The sequence below is a fragment of the Lampetra fluviatilis genome, chromosome 3 (assembly GCF_964198595.1).
Source record: "Lampetra fluviatilis chromosome 3, kcLamFluv1.1, whole genome shotgun sequence".
NCBI classification, from domain to species: Eukaryota; Metazoa; Chordata; class Hyperoartia; order Petromyzontiformes; family Petromyzontidae; genus Lampetra; species Lampetra fluviatilis.
The window spans coordinates 26922667-26939608 of NC_136277.1; the positions used below are offsets into that span (position 1 = coordinate 26922667).

General features: G+C 42.2%; 1 protein-coding gene across 2 annotated transcripts in view; it reads left to right on the forward strand.

Annotated features, from left to right (window-relative positions):
- Window positions 1-16942, forward strand: part of LOC144955791 (insulin-like growth factor 1 receptor) — a 119611-nt gene that overhangs the window by 69958 nt on the left and 32711 nt on the right. For both annotated transcript variants that reach the window (XM_078885957.1, XM_078885956.1), the window contains one exon: window positions 11437-11734. In XM_078885957.1, the coding sequence (XP_078742083.1) occupies window positions 11437-11734 (298 nt within the window). The remainder of the gene's footprint in view (window positions 1-11436; window positions 11735-16942) is intronic.

The window sequence follows — 16942 nt, forward strand, 5'->3', positions numbered from 1 at the left end:
TCCTGTATATTTGCACGCCTTATCAACATTAGGCTGGCCAGTGCTTCATCTTCCAGTGTTTGAGCGAGTGGTGGGCTTGTATGGTAAGGTTATTTTTTATTGATGAAAAGTTCGCTTGAGTCTTGCAGACAAAATGTATGGTTTGTGGCGATCGCTACCAGACGTGAACCTCTAATTTACGAGCTTTTTTCGCAGGTGTGAGTACGCTGAGAATATTTTACATATGGAAAATGTATTAGTTTTGAATAAACCTTGCAATCGGTACCGGTCAATCAAATCTCTTGAGTTTGTGCTTTAGAAAGAATTAGCTATTATTTACGTTAGAAATAGTTTTACTCAATCAATTACCATCAGGTCTGGCAGACTTCCTTTTTAGTAGAATGTTTCCTTTGTATTAACGGACTCTATTTTTATTCATTTTTACAAAGCATTGTTTTTCCCTGTACTTAATATTTACATGCAAGTAGTTTTTTGACCATATAGTACCGTAGTTTTTTTTGTAACTAATAATAATACATTTTAAACCAAAGTGTTAATAATTAATCTTAATACAGGGATATACATTCTCATGGGTTACAAACACAGCAGAACACATTTCTCTAAATCTTACTGCTTTTCCCAAATAAAAAAAAATACAATACTGTGCATAGACATTTTTACATCTTCTAAAATAATCGACAAAGAGATCAAGCGTGCTGGTATCGCATGCGTTGTGTTTGGAAAGCTGGCAGGATGGGCCATGGGGGTGGAATTATCAGCACATGAGTGGTGGATGATGGGCAAATGGTTGGTTGGTTGTGGTAGAAGGGACCGAGATCACTGGGGCTCGCTGTTCGAATTCCTCGTGGCGTGGTGCAGATTCCTTCGCTGTTGGCCCGCTGACGGAAGTGCTTGAGGATTTACTGTACGGCGCGCCAGCCGTCGTCTTGCTTGCACGGCTGCGGGCTCTCTCTGTGTGTGTGTATGTGCCATGCGGTGGGGGGCCATGCTGGGAGGGAGGGAAGAGGAGGAGGGGAGGGCAGCAGTGAAGGGAGTGCCGTCTGCCACCATTTTGATGTTGCTAAGCACCGCAGCCGCCACAAGCAAAACACAATGATTGGGTTGTCACGCTGATGCTATTCAATGGTGAGGAGCAGGCGGTTGGTGGACGTAGGTTGCGCACTTCGCTACAAACCTTGGCGACCAGAGTTCGAGCCCTGCTCACGGCCAACCAACATTATTATTATCTGAGCCGGTCCTGGGTCTCCCCTAGGTCGACTCAGCCTCAGATGAGTATCTGGTGCCGGTGTGTAAACATCGCTACTGGGGAGACAGGCAGCCGGGCGTGGTACTGGCCACCCACCCCCTGGGGTGCCTTGCCAGCTGCCTTTGTAGGTGTTCCCTAACAGCACTGGCCTCTATAGTCTGTTAAGGCCATACGGGGGATCTTTGTCTTGTCTTTGTTGTAATTTTAAAACAAAATACAGTAATAATACCCCACGAAGCTGCAATTTGATTAAGGAAATTTGAATCTCATAAGTTGTTACATAACAGAACATTATTTTAAGTATGCCTTTTTAAAATGTTGGTAATCCTTAATGCTGCTCGTGAAGTAATTGCCAATTTCATTACAAAAGTGACTTGTGTGAAGCGTCACAAGGCCCCGTAACCCTAAAACGGCTACCTTAAATTAAACATATTATGATTCTGCCACTAAAACACGCTCGTTTTGCCTCATGGTTAACCTCCACTGCTATTCTGTTCCTGTAAAGATCTGTAATGCTGTAATGACACAGTCGATCGTGTTTGCAGCGTGAGCCTCAAGATCAGCCTTAGAACCCACTGTGCTTGCCCGGAATAAAATTAAACCCACCCCAAGAGGGACACGAACAGCGAACGTGCGTTGCTGCTTGCTAAGCCATCCATCGCAACTAATGTCTGCCCTGATAACCGAGATATCCTAATCGAATATAGGAATTGCATGAGTCTGCAAGAGAGCCGTTTCCACTGCCGAAACAAAACAATGTGAACAAAGCCATTTTCGGGGGCGTCGTTGATTGGCTGAGGGCAATGTCTTGGCCCCACGTACGAGTGCTCTGATTGGCCGAAAATGGGGCCCGCGTGCATATAAGTGAATCAACCACTTTGGGTCATGACTTGATTTGTGTTTTCTTGTTCACCTCCACCGTGAGCAGTGTGGGTATGTGGAGCGAGGTGCAATGATTGTCTGGCAGCCCTTTGATTGGTGTAGACCCACTGCCGGTGTCGTTGTTTTCCCCTACATTAACATTAGTTGCCTCCCGCCCATGCTGCTGACACACTTGGGCTACGCCCATCTCTAGACCTTTATAAACAGTTTGCCTTTAGAGGCTAACCCCCCTTTTCCTGATGACAACCGCTTGTGTTGCGATCGAAACGTCGTGGTTTTTGTTTTAATTACATTTTTTGTATTTAATTTGTATTACTGAAAGAGGCATTTTATTATTATTTCATTATTATTTTGTATTATTCATATTGCCTTTAGAGGCTAACCCCCCCCCCCCTCCCCCTTTAAGTCCCACCCGCCTTTGAAGTTAATTTTATTATTAATTTGTATTATTTTAGTGTTCTATCTACGTGATTTTACCGAAAGAACCAAATATTATTTCAACGTTAGTCGAAACCATGGTGTCCTATGGGAGGCGAAACGTTCACCGAAAAAAAAAACGTGAACCGATGTCACTTAACCGAGGGACTACTGCACTACACTAGTCTCACCTCAGGTGATATATAATTATCGGCTGTGCACAGCGTATCTCTGGAGGTGAGGGTAAAAGGGTGTAGCCCTGCAATTGCCCCGTGCACGCTACTGTTGGCGGAAGGGTCCTCCACTCGAGGTATTCTCTTAGCCAATTTAGAGGGATTTTTTGGTCTACTCTTCCACACTAGTCAAAGATGATCCAAATAACTACCGACCTATCTCAATTTTGTCCCCGTTGATGAAAATTTTAGACAAATTATTAACTACCAAATTAGCAGTTTCCTGTCCGATAACAATCTTTTAATATCGAAACCAATTTGGCTTCCGAAAAATATACAGCACCACATCTGCTGCATTAACCTCTCTAAATCACATTTACAGTAGCATTGATAATACGCAGTACTGCGCAAGTCTTTTTCCTGATTTGCCCAAAGCCTTTGATACAGTTGACCACAACACCCTGCTTAGTAAACTAAGTTGCCTCTTTCTCCAAACAGGCAGTGGAATGGTTAACAAATTACGTTTCTTCTCGCACCCAAACTGTATTCATAGATGGTTGGAGGTCAAACAGTGTTAAGATAACAAAAGGGGTTCCACAGGGTTCCATCCTCGGCCCCCTCTTCTCTCTTTATGTCAATGACTTGGGTACTGACCTGGATCATTCCAACATCAGCTAGTTGCTCTTAAACTAGTCCTGAATACCTCCAAAACCAAGGTGCTATGCTTCTCACCAGGACTAAAGCAGGAAGTTATTTTTCCCCAATTACATTCCTTAAATAATTATCAAATAGAGCAAGTCAATATTTTTATGTATCTTGGGGTCATCTTTGATTCAAAACTGAATTTTCAAGATCACATTGATTATATTGGTTGAAAGACAATTAAATATTGGTTTTCTGTATAGGCATAAGCATTGCTTCCCCCCTATGTTCCGTTTGGAATTGATGAAAGCTACCATACTTCCTCTACTTGATTACTGTGACATCTCCATATATATAAAAGGCAAAGTTGTGATTATGTCTTGTGACCCCCGCATGTGGAAGCATAACGCATTGTAGTGCAAAGGTTAGCGCGCTGCGCTACGAACCCGGCGACCAGAGTTCTATTCCCGCTCACGGCCACCACTGGTGATGATTATTTTAGCCGGTCCTGGGCCTCCCCTAGGTCGACTCAGCCTCGAACGAGTAACTGGTCTGTTGTGTGAACATCGCCACTGGGGGGACAAAGGCAGCCGGGGGTGGTGAATCCAAGTCCCGGGCGAAGCCGGGTTGTAAAGCTAGTCCTATATAAATCAGCCCCCAGTACTGTACTGAAGAAGCTGGGCCCAATTTATCACTCTGCCTTAAGATTTGCATTGAACTGCCCATATAGGACCCACCACTGCGATCTCTACATTGGGTCAAACTTAATATATCTTAATGATCGACGGCTTGTGCATCAGATCTTATTAATCATGATGTACTTACAAAAATCAGCAGACTACCTGCTGGATTTCCTCACTATTTCAAGGAACAAATGTGACCTAAGGTCTTCGCTCATTTACCAGCTTCACATTCCTTATTGCCGTACAAATACTGGAGGAAGGTCCTTTGCGCGCTGCCACTGCTATGCAGAGTGGCCTGAAATCAAATGCACCGCTCCGGATGACCAGCTGCAAAGTATGATCTTGAGTATTGATTATAGTGTGCTGAACTTGAAAGGTGCATTGAAAATGTTTTGATGCTCCTGCTGATACTCCTGCTGTTATGGAGCGACTCATACTGCCAGCTATGGCTGCAAAGTTTGGTCGTACATGTTATGTATATCGTTTATTTTAAAATTTGAATCACAGTTGCTATGATCACTCTTACTTTGTTTTTATAGCTTTATTTTGGTGATTTCGAAAACGTCATGTTTGTTGAAGTACGGAGTTAGCCTGATAACGTTATCTAAATTGTCTTATGGTTGTTATTGTTAGACCTGCATCCCATTGGGATTTTTGCACACAGCGTTGATATACGGTGCTTTTTTCTGGAAGATTTTACTGTTTTTTCCTGGCTGTTTCTGTTGCGCGTCGTCACTTTAAGATGTTCTTTGTTCATGTTTTGTTTGTTGCGGTTGCACCCGAGTCAAGAGCCTCATGGCTCACAAGGCTGTACCTAATAAATGAAAACTGAAAAACACTTTACAGCCTGCGAGAAACCCAACATTTAGAGTGCTGGTGACTTGAAGAGCCTGGTGAGCAGCTCCTGTGATGCAAGTGTGGAGCACGCTAACCTTTCTTTTTAGGTTTTCACGATGGCAGCTCATGGTGTCAAGGTTACCAAAAAAGCTATTTTTCATCCTGATGTGATAAGCCTTCGACTCAAGAGATTGGGTTGTATTTTCATGCAGTGAAGACACTGTCCCTCTCGACAATGCCATGATCTTTGTGTAGCTACCAAAATGGCGATTGGTATTTTCATATGTGCACGTGTGTGTGTGTGTGCGTATTCGATTCCCGCTCAGTCAACACCAGTGACGATTATATATGAACCTGTCCCGGGCCTTCCCTAGGTCGACTCAGCCTCAAATTAGTTCCTGGTGCAGTGCGTAAAAACATCACCACTGGGGAGACAAAGGCGGCTGTGCGTGGTGCTGGCCACCCACCCCCTCGTGTGCCGTTCTGGCCTTCATAGGTGCTCGCTAACAGCACTTGTCCCAACAGTATGTTAAAGGCTATACGGGGGTCTTTGTCTTTTGTGCCACAATTGTACTTGGTAATGGACTTACTCAACTTTCATTGAGCATTCTGAATTGTAAATGGATCACCACCCCCTTCATGATTCGATTTATGGTCACAAATTGGTGTAGAGAGTGCATCATCTCTATTCTTACATTGAGGTAGATCTAGCGCCTCTAGCGTCTGCAGATGTCATGTGAACTATTGAAATACACATACCTGTCAACCCATACGGTTTATCCTGTATTTTTGTACAGGGAATTGAGTTTTCAGATCCATATGCCGTACATCCTTTTCAATACATGCAAACCCATTTTTTTTTGTCTGTTTGTGTTTCTCCCTTGTGATCGGACTGTATAGGATGAACGTTGAGATTTATAAGGTTCACGGGGTGACCAATAAGGTCTGAATTGGTTTGTAATAGGGTGGGCACTTGAGGGGTTGACAGGTATGCATACAGTACGGTATAACACGAATTGAAAATACATCAACCTTCTCCACTCTCATTGATGTAGGGCTTCACCGTGGCAGCATAACGCACTGCAGCTAAATAGGTACTGTACATACTGTATTTCTATGCTGCAGCATCTATTCTCTCTTCAAACCACAGACTGGTGTGGTGAAGTATGGACATTTAATCCCCGTGGTCCACACAGTGTAAGAACGCCTTCATCCAGCAGTAGATTGAAAAAAAGGTGCTGTACATACACATTCATAATTGTTTAAATGTGTTTTTATTTATATGATCCTTATGGCAGTACCCTGGGGTACCAAATAATACAAAATGGCCGAGGCAATTAAATATTTTATTTCTGGGAAACAATTTTTTCCAGGGGTGTACTTAACTCCCCGACTGGGGTGCCAATCAATCCGAAATCGGTGCTACGCGAGGACGATTGCGCTGAAAGCCTGAACGCTCGTATGAACCATCGTACATCTTGTACAGCTCGTCGAGATGAGTCGATTGCCGCATCGCCGACCATCAACAGACTAAAAATTACTGCATCACGGACATTGTTCGAGAGCCGGGATACCATGGTACGCCGGGGTACTGCTTCATTGAACTGTGATTCATGTAAAGAGGGGGGAGGATTAAAGATTGCTAAAATTCATCCCAGATTATGATCAAGTGACAAAGCTTTTAGTGGTATTCATGTTGCCATGGTCCATGAATCCTAACCATATAATAAACTAAATATGTACCCACCTAATATACATACACTACGAGTGGTCGGCATCTCTTTTTTAGTTATCAGTGATTCTAAAATGTGATTCAATAAGTTTTTCATGTTGTCAATTTTTCCTTGTCGCCAGAGTGTTTATTTCTTTCCATATTTCGTTTTAAGATGTCATGTAAATAACGCCGTAGACAAAAAGCAATAGTCATTCAACAAAAACAACTAAAAATTGCAAATAAAATACTAATATTGGTCGCGAAAGACTACGTGTTAAAATGCTAATTTTATATGCAGTGTAATGTTAATGTTGAACATAATGAGGCTGTCCTTTGCCAATTCTCCTGGGTGTTGTGGTTAGGTGTATAATGTTCCCAATATGACTACTGCAGTTTTCCAAAAATAGGTAATACAGCATTTGAAAGTGTTTATTTTTGTGAACATTTACAAAAACCCCAACTTGGACAAGCAGCCACTTGCACAATACTGCCATGAGTACAATTGATTAACACTCTTTATTTCCTGCACTTTTATTCGGATTAATATTCATCAGAAGCTACGTGAACTCGAAATCACATGCATTGCTTTCATACGAAGTGGACAATGTTCTCGCGCTCTGGTGGGTTTTTGGGTTGGTACCGCTTTACCGTTCGGCATAATATCCGATTTTTTGTGGTTTAGGGCTTTACACTTTACAGCAACACTGAGAACCTTCGCAGGGATACTAATGCACTACGTTAAGTCAAAATATAACTCGATGACTTCATGCGCCATGGTTGTGTACTTTGTGATGTTGTGATGTGCCTCTTTATCTGCATATACATGGTTAACCCAACGATTAGTTTACCTAAGGAAACAAATGTGTGCCTATTTCAGTAAGTTCACTTGGGCCACTCTCTAACACGGCCTTTTAGCAAGTCACTGGTGCACAAAGGAGCCCTCCCCATGCCACGCAGGTCATAGCAGCTATTTGACCATACCTTACCAGACCGGTCAGTGTGAGGTTGAGGGCAGTGGACGTGGATACCAGCTGGAGATTGAAAACTTAGACATTGTGGTCCGGAGAGCAGTCCCTGGCGTCTTGTTGTGGAAATACTCCCATAAGCAATGGATCCCTGTCGCTCAGTTGGGTGAGCTTCGTAGGGAACCACAGAGGCGAATAATGAATAGATCAGTCATTGATATAATTATTACGGCGGTCGTCATAAAAACAACACTTCCACTTCGTTGTTGCAGTCTCTCATAGTTTATGATACACTTTATACGATATTTAATTCTGTTTTAGCAATGCGTTATAAAGCACTTGATAAGAACATTGGGGCCATCCATAAATGACGTCACGCACCTGAGGGGGGGGGGGGTCATACATTTGTGACGATGTGTGATGAGGGGAGGGGGGTTATAGAAATGTGACGTCACATCAAAATGCGCAACTTTTAATAAATATAGAATTGTTATAACAATACTAATTTTGATTCATTTTCATTATTAACTATTTGATTATTTACATTTTATAAGGTCGCCTTTTATTTATTCCATGAAGGAGCTTTTTGCTTCTCCATGGGAGAATGGAGAAGCATACATTGAGAATTTTGTTTTAATTATTGTTATTAAACATTTTGATTCTAATGATTCTACCAGGGCTTTTCATTCTGTGGAATGAATATGTGATTGTTATAATTGTACTCACCATTTTGCTTCGTTCTACTACAAATTTTCAAGTATTTTTTTTATAGTTGTAATTATTTTTAATATTTTATAATTATAAGATAATTGAAATATAATTTTCTGAACATCTGCAGTTTTAATTGGACGTTGAATATTTTCAAGTGAATTTCATACTAAATTTAAGCTTTCCAACGCCTCCTTTTTAATACGTGTTTTCTCCTACAACATGAGAGTGCAGCGCCACATTAAATACGCACTACAATGACAATAGTTTAAAGCGATTTGAAGTGTTTTATTTTCAAAATGGAAATATGGTTTTGGGGGGGGGGGGGCAGAGCTTTGTGACGTCATATTTGAGGGGGGTCTGACTTTTTGTGACGCCGTGTGAAGAGGGGCGGGGGGGGGTCAAAAATTGTCCAAAATCGCGTGATGTCATTTATGGACGGCCTCATTGGTGATTCTATGAACCTGAACTTTTTTCTCTCCGCGAACTTGAACTTTGTATTCTGCCGTCAGCAGGGAAGAAAGTAAAGATGTCAATACTACAGCTGATTGGCCTTCGGTGAATAACATTGTGGTCGAGGTTATTGCCGTTTGTTCAGCGCAGACGACTTGAGTTACAGGAGAAAGCGAGGTTAATTGTTGGGGGTGGTCAGTTTTTGGCGTTCGAATATCAATCTCATTGAAGCGTAACGCATATCACGCATTTACGGCGACATAGTACACTGTCTCTGATCTCTAATGTGAGTCATTTTTGGCTATCACCCCCCTCCCTCTCTACCCACCTCCCATAACAGTTGGTTACACGACGCGTGCGCACGGTTTCTACCTCTCCGCTTAAATCTCTTTCCACGTCTTCGTTCCTAAATGTTGGTGTGTCAAATTTGGGTCCCCCCGCCCGCCTGCTGCGACATGGCTCCATGGGATGACGTCAGGGCTAGGAAAGTGCCCCCCCCCCCACAAAGTATGTGTGCTCATTGACTGCAAGCCAGACTCTTCCTCTCCCCCCCATGAATGGGGCCATTTGTCTCTAACCCCTTAGGCCACACTGGTTCCATCCAGTTTGCTGCACTAACTGTGTCACTCACTGTAATTTGCAAGGGGGGTGGGGGGGGGTTAGTTTTTTGTGTTTTTGTTATTCACTGGGGAAATGTGTTTTTGTCGGTATGATGCTGCATCGCGGTGACAGCAGCGATTAGTTAGCACGATGTGGCGATGAACGTGACGGTTCCCAGCCATGGCTGTCGGCTGTGGCAAATGATATCTCAACTAGGTGCTGCCCCCCCTCTCCACACAACTCCTGGCTTCACCAACTCGCGTTGGGTTTTGTGGTGAAGCATGGCTAGACAACCCCTACGGCCGACAGCGTTAGGAGGCCTTCATCCAGCAGTGGATTGACAGGAGGGCTGCAATTAATTATTTAATATTTTCATTAAAGGACCAGGTCTTCTTATATTGTTTATCGCAACAGAAGGTCTTTGTATTTGAAAGAGGACAAACTTATGAATGAACAAATACGTCAAGAACTAATGAATAAATGTGTCAGCACTACTGGTATTGGGTTCTTTTTACGATTAAGTGTGATTTAAAAGCACACAATTTAGCTGTAAAGCACGTGAAAAATAACATTTCACAACTTAATAGTTGCAGCTGCAAATGTTATTCTTCCTTTAAGTTAGCCCACTACATATATCGATATTTTATTATTTATAGAGTAGCTCTTAAATATTTATTCCATTAGACACACTGCGAGTCACAGCATGGAACATTCTTAAACTCGCTTTGAAAGTTGTCTGCTTGCCATGCGGTCATGCAGAAATGTGGTTTTCTTGGTTGTATTGCAAGTTGGTAAAGCTGTTCTTCGCTGAAGTCTCAGTTTTTTAGCGGTATGAATGGCAATGCAACAGGCTTGAATGACCGCTCGGGAAGAAAAATACAGGCTCCACGGACGCAAACAAAGCTCGGATTACAAGTGTCTTTTGTTTCATTGAAACATGACGTCTGTGCAAGGATGTCCTGGTGAACTTCATGATAAGTGTAACCACACTTAATCGATTAATATCTTTGGTTGCGTGACAGAGCTTGTATTTTTCTTTGAGCTGTAAGCAGTCGCACACATTTGTATAATCTAATTGTTTCTCACAAGTCGCTTGCTGAATTAAGATGTAGTATTTAACCCTATTCACCAATTTTCTCCACAAAGCAATGTAAAAAAACTGAAAAACCTATGGAATATAGATAGTGCCCTCGTACTTTGTCCTAATGGTTATTTTGTGTAAAAAAAATAATCTTATTTTCACCACAGTGGTTCTTGTCAGTACGACGCCTCTTCTCAGCCTTTGTGGAACATCTGAACTTTTTAAATCATTCACCGTTTTTCCATCCGGTTGCTTTCGTGATGACACCATATGGAGTTCTGGGCTGTCTCAGTGTGGAAGTCTTTGTTGGCTCCACTTATTGCCCTTTGTGTCGGTGTCCATGTGTGGTTGTATGTGAGAGGGAACTGTGTTTATTGGAAGTCTTATATTGTTTACTCTATAGTTTGTATGTCTTGCACTTGATTAATTGTGATCACGCAAAACAATGGAGGCTGACATTCATATTTAAGTTTGGAAGCATCGTGAGCTTTACAAAAACAAACAGTTGTTTTACGTGAAATGTTTTATCTGTTGTAAAATGGAAACATCTTGTGATATGACGTAGATTTTTCCCACTTTACAAAGTTGTTCCTACAAAAAAAATATTGTAACAGTACAATTATGCATTTGTTCGTGAATGATCTGACATGAGCAAAGTCATTGACTTTGCATTCTGATGCTATTTTTTTCAACGTTTATAGGTCTGTTTGTAGGACGCTATGTGGTTAGATTGCATAAGAAGGGAAAATAACGGCTCATATCACATGAAATAGTAAACTACCATGAATACAGTTGCCATTAAATAAGACTAATTTAATAACACAAATTGAATGTGCCAGCAGCGAAACTGCAACCATTTGAATGCTTACATGCCAAACAGAAATTATTCCTTATTATCATTCAAGAGCATTTTTGCGAAAAATGTTGTCTTTACATGCACATTTAGCACGAATTGAGCCCTTTTGACCTGTCTTTTTTAAACGTTACAAGACATGCACTTGTTGGTAATTTTTAGTTTTCTGTATGTTCTTGCAGTGTGCCCACCAGAATGTGGTCGGCGGGCGTGCACCAAGTCGGGCCACTGCTGCCACGAAGAGTGCTTAGGTGGCTGCCACCAAGCGGGCAGTGAGCATCACTGCCTGGCGTGTCGCCACTACTGGCACAAGGGCATCTGTGTTCTGGATTGCCCACTGGGCACCTATCGCTACGACGGCTGGCGCTGCGTCACGGCGGAATTCTGCCAAGCGCCCTACGACTACTCCACGCAGAACGTCCTGCATCACGGAGACTGCCTGCCAGACTGTCCTTCTGGCTACATTCGCAATGTCACCAGGTAATGACAACAGGCGCGGTGGCTCGCAGATCACTGATTTGTGCGACCTCTTTAGTTCATAAAGAAAGAGCATCACTTTGGAGTGGAGCCCTGGTGCAGCGGTTAGCACACTGGAATGTGAACCTAGTGACCCGAGTTCGATTTCTGGCCATGAGTAACACCGGTGGTGAGTGATATCTGAACTGGTCCTGAATGCCCCCCCCCCCCCACTGGTTCACCAGCTCGCACTTGCCAGCTTGATTGATGTTCTTTCTTGCTTGTAGTATATGGTGTGTGGACGCCCCATCGTGGGGAGTGGTAGTGTCGTGGTTAGCACGCTGCGCTACGAACCTGCTGACCCGAGTTCAAGTCCCCACCCGGGGCCAACACCAGTGGTAATTATTTGAACCGGTCTTGGGCCTCCCCTAGGCTCGCTCAGCCTCAAATGGGTACCTGGTAGAATATGTAAACATTGCCATTAGGGAGACAAAGGCGGTCGGGCATGGTGCTGGCCACTCACCTCCTCGTGTGCTGTGTCTGACTTCATCGGTGCTACTCGCGAACAGCACTTGCCCCAACAGTCTGTTACAGGCTATTCGGGGGATCTTTGTCTTTGGGGAGGCCAACATCCAATAGGAATTGACAATGCTGTTGACGATAATCAGCATCATCATCATTAGCCATAATCAGTCCACTTTTGGATGAAGGCCTTCTAAAGCTGCCCCCACCTCTCACAATCCTGCAGTGCAACAATCCATCTAGCACCGGCACACAAACTGATTTCATCGCTCCATCTTTGAGGTGAACATGCTCTCGGACACGTTCCATTCTTTGACTGCCACTCCGTTTTTATTCTTGACCATTCATTAACCCTAGATAGCCCTACAGACTATTGGGGACCTTTTTAAAGCCGACGCTGCACATTGAGAAGGTGGTGACCAATACCACACCTGGCTGCCCTTTGTCTCCCCAGGCAGCAGGTACCTATCTTTCGATTTAAAGCTTTCGTGACTGCAAAAATAAAACAATAAAATTATCACGACGTTTCGACTGCAACACAAGCAATCATCATCAGGTGTGAAAACCACAGCAAGAACATTTAAAAAAAGTGGCGTTTTTTTTCCTCACGTTAGCACCACGGACACCACGGACAGCAACAAGCGGTTGTTCAGACGGACGAGTCCATCTATGACCTGAAATTTAACCCAGGTCAATGGGTCTGAACCGCCATTGCATTGCTGTTCCCTAGATACACACATTCAAATAGAAGCTCTGAGGACTGCTGGACTTTATCTTATCCAAATATGTACCTGGATGAATTATTGGCTCACGAGGTAATCTGTATACAGTGTGCAGGGATTTTTTTTATTTTATTTTCAAAAGTTGCTAGAAACACTGCCATTCCCAAGAAAGCTCTTCTGCATTAAGACACTGGATGAACTGTCCAATTAATTGTTTGCTACTTTTAGGGTCACTGTGAATATGATGTTGTGACGAATTGCCCCATATGGTTGTTCACAAATAACGGATATATACTCTACCATAGTTAGAACATTTTGAAAACACAGCATTCTGCAAAGTATTTCTCTACTTGGCCACAAAAATGTTACTGAAGTCAGCAACAACCCCAACATTCCAAACCACAAGATGTAGGAATGCGCCAAGCATTAGTATTCAGAGGGCATCACTGCCACCTTGGATGACACACTGGCAATAGGGAGAACTATGGTCATAAGTGTGAGGAGCAACTTTACCTATCTGACACATCTTCTGACTTCGATATTAATTTAGTTTGTTCCCGAAAACCATATGGCTTCCTTTATCAGAGGCCATAGCGGGGGTTCACAAGTAATTTTGGCCTACGCTTTAGCAGAACCTTAAGTTAACAAACATGATTTTTTCCCATTTAATGCTCATCACACAGCTGGTTTGTGTTGGTGAATGCAATAACGAATGTTTTCAAATGTCAGGATGTGTTTACAAAAAAATAGGGTCGCTTACGAATAGTCAATAAGGTCGTGCTTGTTCCACATGCCATCTCGACAGCTGTGTAAATGTGACCAATGCCTGCTAAAGCATGTTGTTCTTTTGGCCAAGCCAAAAGTGGAGATGGGGGGGGGGAAATTTTTCTGGCCAGGTGATTGCCAAAAATGATAAGAGGTGGCATAGCTGACGGTTTTCTTCCTTTGTTGGCTTGGTGCCGTGAACTTTTCCAAGCAAAGCCATTGTTACCATGGCGATGTGTCTGATAGACACTAGGGTGACAAAGGCGGTCGGGCATGGTGCGATAGACACATCGCCCCATTGTTACCGTGGTCTGACGAGACTGTGCGGCAGCAATTCACGTCACCCGCAGATTTTTGCACTCTAAAGTGCCCACACTTTTTACGAACATGGGAATGTAAATGCTTTCAGGAATTAAATCGAAACAAGGTTTCGTACGCAGTGTGTAACTTTCATATGCAGTAATACAGTTTCCTATCTTTTCACCCTGGTTAGCTTACACTTTTTACAGATTCTTATTTTGAATGTGATTTATTTATAAACGATTGGATTCAATGGTGAGACCATTTTTAATTATTCACTGCAACTGACAAAAAAGACAACACCTTATCTGTGTTTTATTAAATACCATTTTTTTACCTATTATTTTAGTTTGGCACACTGTTAGGAAGTATGAAGTAATTTAATATTTTAGTTTTAATTTTGTAATCATACGTAATGTATTCAATTATTTGTCTTGGAATCTTAAAAGCTACCATATAAATGATCTTAAGTGGAAAACTTAGTTCAAACAGCAACTAATATTACCCTTACAAACCAGTGCCCAGTGCAATTATGGAACAAATTCTTGATTTTTCTCAGGCGCACTCAACGTTTTTCTGCAATCATTTCCTCATCCACTGTTATCTTGACAAAAAAAAATCATCACGAGTTTTTTTTTATATAAACAGTTAAACAATATTTGTCGTCAAGTAAATTATGACATTGTTTGTGAGCACGCGGAGTATGACACCAAATAAATTGAAGGGATAGTCATCTACCCTCTTTACTTTTAAAAATAGCAAAATACTTCTAATATTGACTTGTGAGTGCATCCAGCTGTTGCTATAAACAGCTTGAACAGCACCAAGCCCTGTATGGTGTGGAGATGTGCCATGCTGACAACACACAACACTCTTGTGTTGATCTGTGGACCAGGGGTTCTCAACCTTTTAGTTTTCACGAGAACCTTTTTTTTTATGGGGGAGGGGGGGGGGTGCGTTGTGGGTGCGCGGAGGGCAGGAATCAGTGGCTGCAATCCACGACCAACAGGAGTGAACAGTCTTGTTTTTATATTGCCGTCAATACAGCGACTCGTCGGCTGTCGGGAGGAAAGTGAGGGGATGTTGTCACACATTGGTCGGCCAGTGCACACCCCCAGTATTGAGCCACAGACCCCCTTTTTATTCTTTTGCACCCACGCCCCCCCCCCTTACCCTGGTGTTGAGAACCCGACTTCTTGCTTGGGATGTTTCGGTTAACTTGCCTTGCGATTTGATCGAACAGTAATTCAGGGCCTCAAGTTAATGAATTAATAATGTTTTGTCTAATTTTAAAATGTTGCCTCTGCTGTTATTATTTTTTTTGTCTCATTACCAATTTTTTTAAATTAAATCTTTTGCATAAACTGTATGGGATGGAGTGGCCCCTCGCATGCGTGGGCTTTCTCCTGGTGTTCCGCATACACTCATTAATTGACCGATAATACCTTAATATAGAGAGGATCACAGATCTTTGGCAATTGTTGGCACCAGCTCATTGTGTGGCTGTTTTTACTGTGGTTCCTTACACCTCTGAGCCATTTTCGACGAGAGTGAGCGAACGCTGTACGCGTTACACAAGTTGATATCCTGACAATTATTGCTTGCGTATATACGCAACTTTTATGGATGTATCACGAGTCTTATGAACTGATATGAATCGATGCATCATTGGACTCATTCTTTTAACTGCACTGGGCCCCAATCCATTGTATCGGTGTAATCGCTGAATATGTTGTTCTGTGGAAGTGATCCTTATGTAGCTACCCTGTTAAGTTAATAAGGAGATGCAGGTATTATTGTAAAGAAAGCAACATTTTATTTCAAAGCCGCTACATTGCTCCCACGAATCCCAGTACGCTTCTAATATAAGTTACCACGCTCCTCGTCTTCACTAAGTTATGGTTTGCTTGTTGAGTAAAAAGTTGGGAGAACCCTGAGAAATCAGTGAGGTGTCTAGAAATGGATTACCCCGTAGTTTTAACTAATTTTTCTGCCATTATTTCAATGTACTGGATGGTCCAGATGTCTTGTGACGCCGCCCCCCCTTTGATTTCTCTAAAAAGTATGTTTTCATACCAGTGGGTGTGTAATGTAATGTAAGCAATATAACAATGACATTTAATAACTTTATTGAACATCGTATCAACCGTCTAAAATAAATAAGGTTTATTTGCAACAGATGCGAATATGCAAAGAAAAACAATGTTAGAGGTCAATTAATTTGGGGGGGGGGGGTCACAACACATCTGGACCACCCTGTACAGTAGAGACCGGGTTTCATTTGGGTGTGGCTATTGGGAGCGGGGCTACGATCTTCCTTGCCATGGGAACCTATACTTCTCGTTTTCACAATGAGTGCCTTGTGAGATATAAAAAAAATGTTGGCGATGTTTACTTTGGTAACAAGCTTGGTGGGAAACACCTTTTATCATTGTTATTGCAAACAAGGAAACACAAAAAAACCACACACTTTTTCAACAATTTTTTTTAGATCATTGTTAATTCGAAAATGTTGTGTGTGTGTATATATAATGTGTATTATATATATAATGTGTATTATATATATATAAAAAGATGTGTATTATATATATATAAAATGTGTATTATATATTATATGTAAAATGTGCTCCTTTATTTGCTTCTAAAGCATTATAAGCCATTGCCTGACCACTTCTGGATAAAGGACTCCTCATGCTATCGCCATACCTCATAGTCTAGCATTGCCGCAATACATCACGCAAGGAACTGATTTTATTTATTCTTTTGACTGGTATTCTGTCCCCAGTCCAACGTAACATAATTATTCAAAGATTAACAAAAAAGTACGGACGATTACGTTTCTGAAAGACAGAAAGTTGAACGCATTTATCATTCGTTAGACACGTCATGTTGACTTAGGGAAAGTACATGGGCTTGGACAGAA